This window comes from Hordeum vulgare, chromosome 5H, assembly GCF_904849725.1.
Source record: "Hordeum vulgare subsp. vulgare chromosome 5H, MorexV3_pseudomolecules_assembly, whole genome shotgun sequence".
NCBI lineage: Eukaryota > Viridiplantae > Streptophyta > Magnoliopsida > Poales > Poaceae > Hordeum > Hordeum vulgare.
In genome coordinates, this window is record NC_058522.1 from 45209920 (window position 1) to 45222594 (window position 12675).

The 12675-nt window shown below is 47.2% G+C and overlaps 1 protein-coding gene across 1 annotated transcript; it reads right to left on the reverse strand.

Moving 5' to 3' along the window:
- Positions 1 to 569: 569 nt before the first annotated feature.
- Positions 570 to 9239, reverse strand: LOC123452885 (pyridoxal kinase). Its single transcript, XM_045129615.1, has 13 exons — positions 9042 to 9239; positions 8670 to 8802; positions 8091 to 8184; positions 7909 to 8013; positions 7638 to 7721; positions 7441 to 7514; positions 6991 to 7055; positions 6364 to 6427; positions 6110 to 6175; positions 5664 to 5720; positions 1700 to 1744; positions 1557 to 1610; positions 570 to 1114 (listed from the first exon to the last, which is right to left on the reverse strand). The coding sequence occupies exons 1-13, from the start codon at positions 9134 to 9136 to the stop codon at positions 974 to 976; spliced, it is 1077 nt and encodes a 358-aa protein (XP_044985550.1). The 5' UTR covers positions 9137 to 9239; the 3' UTR covers positions 570 to 973.
- Positions 9240 to 12675: the final 3436 nt, after the last annotated feature.

The following is a 12675-nucleotide window of genomic DNA, read 5'->3' on the forward strand; positions in this document are numbered from 1 at the left end:
TGCGTGTGCGCGCCGGATAAACAAAGCCTTGTTGCAGCGCTTGGGCGGCAGCCCCCGAACCGAAAGGATGCTCCAGCTATTTTATTCCACCTTTCACATCTTTTCTGGACAGAGTTACACAGGAAACACATGTAGTAGGGCCACTTTAATTTGTAGTAGTATAAGAATGTTTTTTTATGCTAATGTAGTGTTAAAAACATTTTTATATTATGGGAAGGAGGGAGTACATTGTTGTTTCACGTTTTTCTTAAGGGTGATTCATGCATTTTTCATGTTCGGTTGTCAGAGGAAAATATATGAGTTTCTTTGTTAAGCCTATAGTGTGTGTGTTTTCCGATGAAATTTAGCGCAAGAATACTTCAAACAAAAAACTCGAATGTGTTGCAAATCTAAACATGGCCTTTTGTGGGTTGCCACCCAGGAAATATATGCAAATGGAAAATAAAATACTTGCTGCTTTACCATTTCCTGCGGTAATATGAACATGTTCAAGGACTCAAGGGGAATGAAATATTTCGATCAATAACGGCGCAAGTTGCTGTATGGACCATTCCTTGAATCATCACCAATGAGTTAACACATGATTTAATATAGAAAGTAGTTACATAACACATCAATAAGATGCTGTTTAATCATTGTAACACCAACACAACAAAGCTTCAAAGATGCAACTGAACCTTCTGTACAATTCAGTCTCACTACAATAAATAACAGTGACAAATTATAACAAAAACATCATGGCATATTTGCTGTTTTCCCTAATTTGGATCCTTTACGGGTTTGAACCTAAGGCTGGAAATGGCTTTCCCGAAACTGAAGCCAGAAGCCGTGTCAGAATATGCGGTGCACGCTGACAGTGAAGATCCCGGCATGCTTCGAGGAGACCAGAATTTGTTTACAGCCATCCCTCCTTAAACTATAACAGTTCGACGACCTTAATTTTGTGGCGGTGCTTGTCAGAATTACTATGGGATCATTTATACTTGACGGCGTTGCACGTAACCTGCGGGTTTCTGATCTCATCCTGGCTCTGTATCAGTCGGATCTCTAAGCTGCTGCTTGATGGGTCAAAGCCTGCTCTTTTATAGTCTTCAACTGTCCTCCTTAGGAGTGCCTGCAGAAGTTTCTGTATATGTTAAAGATTCTGAAGTAATGCATGCTAAGTGAACATCAAATAGCATATACTCTGTCGACAATATGACAAAGTAGAGCCCTAGGCAAGCAAAAAGGGTACTAAGCTGGCTCTGCGTTATGTGCTAACTTCTGCAAGAGCACGTACTGAGCTTAGAATGACACCTAAACTCGACCAGACTTAGAATGACACCTAAACTCGACCAGATTTAAACATGGTCGATGTGATAGTTGCCGGAGACAATAAGTTCACAAGACAGTGAGAACTGGGGCCAACATGTAAATTCAAATACCTTTCCTAGCTCTTTTATGTCACCGACATCCATGAAACACGTAACACAGGGTTGCTAACACATAATGCTGATAAGAACAGCGATCAAGACCTAAAAGTTAGATAATGTTGAATAGAAGCACGGACAAAATACCTGCAAACTGGATACTGCCAGTTCCGCCGCTTTCTCAAGGTTATCAGGGTATTTCTGAAAATTGCATCAAAGCAAGCATGTGTTAAAAATGGAGTAATCATAAAAAGACCATTCCACAACAATGAACTTTCCCTGGGACATACATTGCTCCATCCTAGTAGAAGAGCAGTTGTTAAATCTCCGGTCCCCTACAACATTATGGAGGCAGCAGAATTATACAATAACTGAAATAATTGATGACATATTCACAGGTAGCAATGCTAAAAACACCAAACTTTGCGGTGCAGAGTTTGTACAGGGAAACAGAGACATGTCACTTGCTTACTCCTAACGTGTACAAGTCTACACTTGTACGCTAGTCATGCACATCCTGACGTTGTGCTCTTGTCCTAGTCTTTAGGGCAACGCATGGACCCAAACGGACATGCAAAGTGTCCGTTTGGGTCAGCCAGGCAGACACCAAAGTAAGGCCGACGGCCCATAGGTGCGCCCAGCGCGCCAGGAAGCATTTCAGATTTTGGACCAATTTTTAAATAAAAATGTATACATTGCCGCCAAAAGTCCATCTGTACATTAATTAAAAGATAAAAACATAAGTAAAACCTAGATCTAGTGTCCGTCGCCGTTGTCCTCGTCGGTGAGGTCGATGTAGACCGGCGCCAGCCATGGATACAGCCCCGGTACTACCGCCGGCACTGGCTGCTGCAACTCAGGCTCCACGACCACGAGTGTCCCGCCAGTGGCCACCGCTCCTGTTCCGGCATGAGCGCGGGCAAGGGCACGGCGACCTGCACTCCGTCCGATTCGGCCAGCATTAGTGGCAGGTCAGGCCACCTAGCGAGTTCCTCGAGCTCAGAGACTTCGATGGCCTTCTTATAGGCCTTGTCATCCTCCTCCTCCCCTATTGGTCGCGGGCACGGGGCATTGGCGCATGACCCAAGAAGCATGACCAGCGGCGCTAGTCGTGCTCGTCGTTGAACCACGTGTCCTGGTGCTTGGAGTCTACCACGAACACCGGGTTGTTGCGAGTGTCGGCCGTGAGCTGAGCGCGACGGCGACGGATCTCCGCCTCCCACGTGCGACTTGTGACCGACACTGGAACCCTATCCGGGTTCAAATGCCACCTGTGTGGCAGGTTCACGTCCGGCCACGACATAGGGATGGCGTTCTCCCAGTGGTACCGGCAATGGTCGACGTGGATGCAATCGAGCTCCAGTGGTGCAGCCCCTGGTGCCGTGAAGGTCGCCACGTGGTGCCGCCCCGAGGAGGAGCCCGCCTTGTGGTTGTGGGCTCAGGGCGTGCGCTTCCACGGCATGGTGGGAGGTGGCACCGGCAAGGGTTGGGTTGACTGTCAAGCGGCTGGGGTAGAGAGAGGCGGATGGGGCAGAAAGAGGGAGAAGAGTGGGTGCGGTGGCCGGCCTCCCCGCACGTGCACATTTAGAAGGACCAACATGGGAGGTTGGGTGCCTGACACGTGGGGCCAGGGCGGATACCAAGTTGACATGCGGCGCATCCGTCTGCTGTCCATGTAGATGCAAACCCGGCCCAAATTCGTGGCGGATTTGCGTCCACGTGGACAGGAGACGGACACAAAATGGGTTTGCATTTGCGTGTCGAGCCACCACTTCTGCCCAAACGGACCCAAACGAACGAAATGCATCCATGTGTTGGAGTTGCCCTTAGGATCTAGCTCATGGTTAGCTGGTTAGTTACCTAAACAATGGGACTCTTCCCTGTACATGTGTATATTTATACGCCTCCAAGATAATTGTGTGGCAAATCTCCTTCCTGTCTTACATGGCATCAGCCTTCTATTTCTAAACACCCACGACCACAGCTTAGCTCCACACATCCATGGGCTCCTTCTCTGGCCACGGCGAAAATCCATTCGCCGGACCTTTTGCCCCTCCATCTACCAAGTTCCTATCCGGCAACACACCTCTGTCATCCTCGGTCTCCAGGCGTCGAACTAGTCTAGCACCCGGTGTTCATGACCGACTTCCACGTCTACGATGTGGTAGACACCGTCAATGCCCGCCAGCACCTCGACGACCTTGACTGGACTATGATTGACTCATGCATTGTCAATTGGGTCTACACCAGCGTCTTGTCGGAGATACTGTGATCATCGTCAAACTGAACGAGACGGCACACTCCGTGTGGACCGAGATCCACAATCTATTCCTCTCGAATACAGCTCACCGCTTTGTCTACACACTTCATGAGTTCCCCAATCTGTATTAAGGCGATCTTTCAATTACCGCCTATTGCAACCGACTCAAACAATTGGTGGACACACTCCAGGACACCGGGTATGTCATTATCGACGAAGGGCTCGTCCTCAGCGTCTTTCATGATCTCAAAGCGGACTTCAGCCAGTAAGTGTCGAGCATGTCGATCCACGGTCTGACATTCCTGAATTGTCCCTCGTTCCTCGAGCCAGAGGAGCACCGGATCGCCCACGCCACCACCATAAGGCCAACACCACCCTGCTTGCTCCCTCCAACGGCGGCTCCGACAACCAGCAGCAGGCCCCAACAACGGCGGCACCCCCTGCTGCTGCTGGGCCGAAGCCGCGGCCGCCATCACCGTTGGAGCGAGCGAGCAGGGCGGTGTTGGCCTCCATGGTGGGGCTGGCGGCGATCCTCTTGCTCGAGGAAGGAGCGACAATTCAGGAATATCGACAGGCCGTGGATCGACATGCTCATCATGAACTGGCTAAAGTCTGATTTGCAACCACGAAAAGCGTTGAGGATGAGCCCTTTTCGGTAATGGGATACCCAACGTCCCAGAGGGTGTCCATCAATTGTTTGAGCAGGCTAGAAAGAGCACCTTGGTGCAAATTGTAGAACTCATGGAATGCGTAAAGGGTGTTGTGAGCTCAAATCCTGAGGTATAGATTGTGGATCGCAAGCCACACGAAGTGCACCATCTTGTCTGGCTTGGCGATGATCACGAGTATCTTCTGCGAGACGGTAGTGTAAACCCAATTGACAATGCATGAGCCAATCACGGTCCAGTTGGGGTCGTCGAGACGTTGGCGGGCAATGACGGTGCCATCAATGTGGTCGAGGAGGGTGTTGGCGCAGAATACAGTCATGAACAGCGAGTGCTAGACCACTTGGTTTAACACCTGGAGATTGAGGACGACGGGGATGTGTTGCCGAATAGGAACCTGGTAGATGGAGGAGACACAAGGTCCGGCAAACGGATTTCCGCCGTCGCTAGAGTAGACGGAGGAGGAGTCCATGAGGTGGGGATCGGAAGCTGTGGAGCGGGGATCGTGGGTGTTCGTTGACACCATGTAAGACAAGAAGGAGATTTGCCACACAATTATCTTATATTGATTGGAGGCGTATAAATATACACATGTACAAGGAAGAGTCCCCTTGACTAGCTAACTAATCAGCTATCCATGAGCTAGATCCTAAAGACTAGGACAAGAGCACAACATGCACAACGTCAGGATGTGCATGACTACCATACAAGTGTACATGTGTGGCCCATTTCTCCCTCACTATCCAAAGACATAGTCCACAAGCACACAGCTAAAAGGCACCTTGCTGAGATTCTAGTTCTACAATCTACTTTCTAATCAGCCAAGAGAAATAAACTAATTGGTACAGTTATTCTTCATTTAGTCAGGAAACATGCAAGTGACCAATGTCAGAATGTTTTTTTTTAACTTTACAGGTAGCTCCATTGAAGTTCAGGAAATATGGTCATGTATCATACAACTTGGCCAAAATCAAAGTTGCACAAGGTAAACCTGAGATAGAAACAGCGGGCCATAAACCAATAAAATTGCCTCTCCTTGGATTTGATTACTGTTTGGTCGTGCAACATTTATTTGATATGATGTAGGATCGTTCTATGACATTGTTTATTTGAACAGACAATTACATACAGATCCCACATAAACAAAGCTACAACAGATTGAGCAATAATATGAATTAGTCCATACTGAATACTACAATCTAGGGATAAGCTATGCCAATATGTTCACTACACAATAAGTCAATAACCGACATGCAACAACAGATTCATAATTTTTTGGAATTGTATCAATATATAGGAAATGTTTCCTCTATTATCAGCCGCACATACCGTGAAATATGCAGGTATCTTCGGTATCTCAATCTTAAATTGTTCCGGCGGTTGTTCCTGAAATGAAGAGACAGTAAAAATCTATAAAATCAGCATTCTGACCATTAAGTCACTCAGCAATTATAACAGGGCTGGAGGCTGGATCCCTGGAAGGCTGGAATTGATTCATCGCAGGATTGGGGTTTAAGAATTGAATTGACCAATTTGTATATTTAAGGGTTTGTTTCCAACGCATTTTATTAAATTGTTAAATGTTCTATGAATTCACTCAAACTCAACCAAAGTTACTCAGAGCTAACACACGAATGCAATGGTTACTCATCCCCCTTTTTCTTTAACTTTTTGCTGAATAATATTGTAAAACCACTAACATCTATTTGCAGCTAGTACATTCATAGCATGTACATATAGGTATAATAAATCCAACAAACTTATCAGAAGGTTACCTCTGTTCTTTTGTAACTTCCAATGAGGAGCAACTTGTCTTCAATAAGTGCACTAGTTATTATCACCTGTAGGATGATAGCAGTCAAACACATCCATGAATTAGTAATTATATATTTGCATTAGCAGCATTTATTTTTAAATGAAGAAACATGGAACAAGGATCGTTGGTCATAGGGCCAACAGTGACTCAGTGTAGCACATCAATACTTTTATTGGTTTATCTAGCGATCTTATAAGCCTATGAGGGACAAACCTTCCGTGGTCCAGCACTGTGCAGGGTATTGCAAGCTTTCAAGCCATCTTGTTCGGAGTTAATTCTGCATTTACACATTCAAATAAGAAAGAAAACAAATATTTGACCAATGTATGAGAGTACCCAAAAAAATGATTTTGTCTCTGTATAGATTTATTGTTATGTCAAATAAGCATGAAAAATATATTTCATGCGGAAACTAAGCCATATGCCATCACCGAAGTATACCAGTTTACAGAATGCCCCTGTAAACAGTGGTCAGCTTGCAGAACGATGATGATACGACCCCCCTCCCCCACCCCGCCCACCCATCATTTAGTTCTTAGGTATCACCCGTATATAGGTCACCCAGTTGTGATTGCCTTTTCAAATCTTTGCACCCTAACCCACACATTAGCCCTTGAGTTAAAGATTAACTACAGAACCCACAAAATGGTATTAAAAATTGGACTAAGGCCAAAATTAGCAGTATGTGCCTTTTCATTTCTTTCCTGGAAGCGCTAAATTAGACTTTATATGGAATCTGATACAGAGCAAAAGTATGGCGTATTGACGGGGTATATGTACTGTTTTATTAAAAGGAGAATAGCTCTAATTTTCCTTCTCCAAAAAGAATAGAATGAATACCTTAATCCTGTGAGTAGTTCAACTTCAAACTGGTTTGGTGTAAGCATTGAAGCAACTGGGACGACCTAGAGATTATTTGATGAGAAAAAAATAATACATTGCGATGAGCACAGAGCATTATGAGCATTAAACACATTCGGAATGACACTGTCCTATCATATAATTTCCATGCCATGGCTCAATGAGTAAATGGGAGAAGTTAATTGAACGAAGCACGGAACACACTGCGCATGATTGTTCAACTAACTTCTAAAGGGGAAAGGAGATGTAGCTGCCTATATGTACTGTTTTATTAAAAAATGTAAACCTTCAGTCTAGGGAATGGATTTGCTTATTGAAGTCGTGAATAATGGATGCTTTTCGTAACATGCTAACTAGCCTTACAATAAGAAATTCCCAGCATTTGATATCATAAAAGATAACTTTAGCAGTTGAAATGGGCCAAATCACCTTCTTCTGATAAACAGATACTAAATCCTGAGGAACATATAGTTTGCCTTCATCGCCTAGAACCGGGTCGCAAACTGCAGAGAGGTTGTGGACATGTCATAGCAAATTCTATTTAGGATTTGTTTATGACATAATTCCCGATAAGATTTTGTACAACAGAACTGACCATATAGATAATGGAGGTGAGAAAAGGTTACCGTATATAAGATCAGGATTGACTGATCGTAATTTGTCGACGACTTGTAGCACTGTACTTAAAAAGGAAACAGAGCCGATGTAACCTGAATACCAATAAATAGCATGTTACTTCAAGAAAATAAATAAAAAGCATGCTTTTTTGTGTGCATAAAGCATTATGTTTGATTAAAAGGAGATGATGATTAATGGCTGCCATTGAACACCTATCAACTTGCTTTTGGCATGAAGGATGGGAAATCCCGAATTGAAGAAGTCGTAATGGTCATTCACCTGTTAACAAATGTGTATAGTGCAATAATTCATTTTCCTCCAGTCCTTCAATAAGATCCCACAGCTGATTGCCATTGAGAACCTGACCTCTAAATTTTGGGTATCCTGAGATAACACATATTGGAAAATATTTAGGCGTGCCAGACATATTGCACATTGTACCAAACAGACCAAATATATACCTGTATGATTAGAAAACTGTACAGAGTTTATCGGATCCACATCAAAACCAAGGAGTTGCAACGGAAAGACAGCAGATTTGTTGCCAACATAGCCCTAAATTAAGGAAAAGCAGCATGAGTAGAGGACATAAGTCAAATCAAACATAACATATTCAGTAATTTACTACGGGTGATTTCTGAAACAATGCTGTCAACAGTTATTATTGTACACTAAACAATCCCCAATCCAGTACATGATCATATGTGAGGCATACAACAACTGTATTCACCATTAAGCAACCACACGACTCTGGCGACACTACACAATGAGAGACAATCATGCTGACGGTGTGCAAGCAGCACAGCATGCACCCATGCTGATATGAATAAAAATAAAAATCTCGGTCATGGAGCACTTGCAAATGCCTTGAGTACAGTTGGTGTTCTCGGCCTAGCCGCCAAGATCTTAGAACCCGCAAAACTCTTGATTTGCTCCCAAACCCAGACTATCGTACCATACAGCCGCTAATTGCTTGTAGATGCAAGTAGCGAGGCAAGATCATGGCAGATGAACAGAGGAGAAAGAGGGTGGTGTGGCACCTGGACGGTGTGGGACTGGATGCTGAGCACGCGCCCCGTGTCAGACGGCAGTGCGACGGAGAGGATCGGCGGCCGCGCCATCGCCGGATGCACCGCCCCTCCGCTCGTCCCCCGCCGCCAACCAGGCCCCTCCCTGCGAAATCGCAGCAGCACGAAGGCAAGCAAAGCTGGTCAGGCACAGGAGGGAGAAGGAGAGGCCAAATTGTTCTCTTTTACTCCGATCTTCCACCATCAATCCAACCTAACCAATTGACTAATCGGCAGCGAAATATCCTCGGAGATTTGGAGGTGGACTACGCCACTACGGGTCTCCACAGCTACTAATTTTATATTGATAATTAATTAACCGACAAGTAGATTATCTTTACCCACCTGGAGGAGAAAGGGGTGGATGGGATCCACCGTCCCCACGAGGCGCACGAGCGGGGGAGCGGGGGGAGCGGCGGCACGGCGGAGGCGGCGAGCATGCGACGGTGAGGAGGGTGGAGGCGGAAGAAGAGTATGCGAGGGAGATAGACGGAGTGGACCAGCACCGGACGGCGATGGGATCGCACGGCTGACAGCTGACGCTATCGCGGCCGTCCGTGTGGCAAGCGAGGGATAGGATTCCTTCACTCACGATAGTGTCGTTTTTGTTTTTGTACACTATACCAGTAAGCCTACACGTACTTCGACAATACAATTAATTGAGAAATTTTTTTGAGCTGGAACCCACTTTTTATTCAACGAAAACTTCCAATATAGTACAAAGAACATCAGAAATAAAAAAAATACATTCAGGTTCATAGATCACCTAGCGACGACTACAAGCACTGAAACGAGCCGAAGGCGTGCCGCCGTCATCGCCCCTCCGTCATCGGAGCCGGCCAAACCTTATTGTACAGTAGTAGATAGTCGGGAAGTCGTCGTGCTAAGGCCCAATAAGACCAGCGCACCAGAACAGCAATAGGACCAACGCACCAGAACAGGAACCGTCGTCGATGAAGAGAAGATTAGATCGGAAGTATCCAACCCGTAGACACACAAACGCACACGAACGAAGACCGGATCCATATGGATCCACCAAAGACAAACGCTGACCGAATCCCATGAGATCCGCCGAAGATAAACCTCCACACACCCTCCGAAGATGCTATGAACACCATCGAAACGGGGGATAGGCGGGGATGACCTTATTCCATCTGCACAGAGCCGCCTCCGCCCTGCATCTCTGAGTAGGACACAAACTCTTAACAAAACTCAAGAAAACATCAGAAAACGGAGCCCTCCCATCGGCGAAGACCGGGATCCACCACGACTCCATGGCCCAAAGACCATAGAAGACAAGATAGACCGACGACGGTGCCGACGGGAGGCAGGGAAGACCCTAGCCTTTGTGCTAGGGTACGACCGGCCGGCCGATGTTGTCCGTGGTTTCCTTTTTTAAGGAAACCCTAACCCTCACACGATTTGACGAGCTGGAACCCACTTTATTCCCCCTAATTTAAAATACCCGAAACACGGTCCCTAAACTTAATAAGGGGTTCACCTACGGTTTTATATACTCCCTCCGTCACGATTTAGAAGGCACGGTTAAATTTACGTGCATTTTCATAATAGACAAGGTTTAGGGCGCATTGCATTTACTCTTAGAAGTTAATTAGTACTCCGTTGTACTACTCCTATATGCATGCCTAGTGTGAATGCTATTTTTTAGCCTATCTCACAACCAATCAATAACCACCTAGGTTCCAGAGAATTTTCAAGAACGTCTTCTAAACCATGGAGGGAGTATGATTTTGCTTTAGATTTAGGGCCCTAGTAGCTTAGGTTTTGGATCGTACAATGTCTTGGCTTCCGCGGTGATGATGGTGATGCTGAATAAAGAAGCTCTAGATTTTTCTCCGGTAAGATGATCGTCTCTATGGTCGGTGATGGATTTGGGAACCAGACTATTCAAGCAAGGATACTGTGACGGCGACGGAATCCTTGTGGTGTCCTCGGGTTCCGTCGTTGCGACAATGTCTGCTCCAGCTTCGACGCGGAGCTGGCGAGGTAGTCTAGGAGCTGATGCAGATTATGGTTTGCATCGACGATATCTGGAAGACGAAATGTGTGTTGGGTTCATGGTTGATGGATGACAGGTATGCGTTAGACTATTCCTTGGTTCACAAGTTTTCTAATCCTAGTGGGTTTGTAATACCTAGTCTAAGTCAGTTTGTACCAATATATATATAGCCATGTACCCTGTACCAAATATTAAATAAGAAATAGTTTTATTCATCTATCATGGTATCATTTTTTTATCCTAGGGTTTAGGGTATGGCTCCACCCACCCCACCACCACCACCGCCGCCGCCCGGCTACTTCCAGCGTCGGGCTGCTCTCATTCCCAAAGCCGCCGCCGCGGCGACATCTTATTCCTCTACTCTTTCCCTAGCACCACCAATACCTCCTACTACTCTCCTGGCTGCACCTATGTCGCTCGCCGACACCATCACCGATGTCAGCCCCTTCATCCCCATCGTCCTCGACCTTGCCGCCCACAACTATTATCATTAGCGACACCTCTTTGATCTACACCTGGGATGCTGCAACCTTCGGTCTGACGTCACCGCCAATAGTCCTCCTCGCCCTCATGATCCTCAATGGGTGAAAGACGATCTCGCGATTGTTCAGTAGTTCTACACCTGCATCACCAGAGAGATCTTCAACATGCTTGATCACGACGACGCCACCACCGCCAACATCTGGGGCTCTCTTCGCCAGCTTTTTCGGAGCAAGAGGGACGCTTAGAAAAACGCTCTGTGCATCGAGCATCGTAACCTGGCCCAAGGCGATGCCCCGATGAACCTCTTCTGTGAGCGTGTCAAGGCCATCGACGACGAGCTTCGTGAACTCGGCGATCCCGCCAGCGACCCGCAACTCATCAACATCATTGTCCTCAGTCTCAACGAGGATTTCGACAAGAAGGCATCATTCATCCTGGTGATGTGGCTGTAGGGTAACGTAGCATAAATTCAAAATTTTCCTACGCATATTCAGAACTTCCTATGGAGAGACCAACAACGAGAGAGGGGTAAGAGCATCTCCATACCTTTGAATATCGCTAAGCGGAAGCGTTGCTAGAACGCGGTTGATGGAGTCGTACTCGCAGCGATTCCGATCTAGTGCCGAACTACGGCACCTCCGCGTTCAACACACGTGCAGCCTGGTGACGTCTCCCGCACATTGATCCAGCAAGGAGGAGGGAGAGGTTGGGGAAGAACTCCAGTAGCACGACGGCGTGGTGTCGATGGAGAGACGAGGTCTCCCGGCAGGGCTTCGCCAAGCACCGGCAGAGAGGAGGAGGAAGAAGGGCAGGGCTGCACCGAGGGAGAGGGAGAAGTCTGTCTCCCAAGGGCCAAAACCCCACTCTATTTATAGGAGGAGGGAGAGGGGGTGCGCCACCCCTAGGGTTCCCCCTAGGTGGTGCGGCAGCCACCAGATGGGAAAGGGGGGCGGCGGCTAGGGTGGGAGGGGGTGGCGCACCACCTGGTGGGCCTAAGGCCCACCTGCGCCTAGGGTTGCCCCCTCTCCCCACCACTTGCGCATTGGGCTGGGTGTGGGAGGCGCACCAACCCACCTAGGGGCTGGTTCCCTCCCGCACTTGGCCCATCTAGCCTCTTGGGGTCGTTGCCCCCCTTCGGTGGAGAAGGTGGCCCCGGGGGTCCCGGTACGTTACCGGTGATGCCCGAAACACTTCCGGTGTCCAAAACCATCCATCCTATATATCAATCTTTACCTCCGGACCATTCCGGAGCTCCTCGTGACGTTCGGAATCTCATCCGGGACTCCTAACAACTTTCGGTAACCTCGTATAACAATTCCCTATAACCCTAGCGTCAACGAACCTTAAGTGTGTAGACCCTACGGGTTCGGGAGACAGGCAGACATGACCGAGACGCCTCTCCGGCCAATAACCATCAGCGGGGTCTGGATACCCATGGTGGCTCCCACTTGCTCCACGACGATCTCATCGGATGAA

Coding starts and splice junctions, on each gene's coding strand:
- LOC123452885 (XM_045129615.1), bottom strand. CDS start 9,136: ATGCTCGCCGCCTCCGCCGTGCCGCCGCTCCCCCCGCTCCCCCGCTCG. Junction 8,014..8,090: donor ACAGTTTTCTAATCATACAG/GTATATATTTGG, acceptor GTGTTATCTCAG/GATACCCAAAATTTAGAGGT. Junction 7,515..7,637: donor CAATCCTGATCTTATATACG/GTAACCTTTTCT, acceptor ACCTCTCTGCAG/TTTGCGACCCGGTTCTAGGC.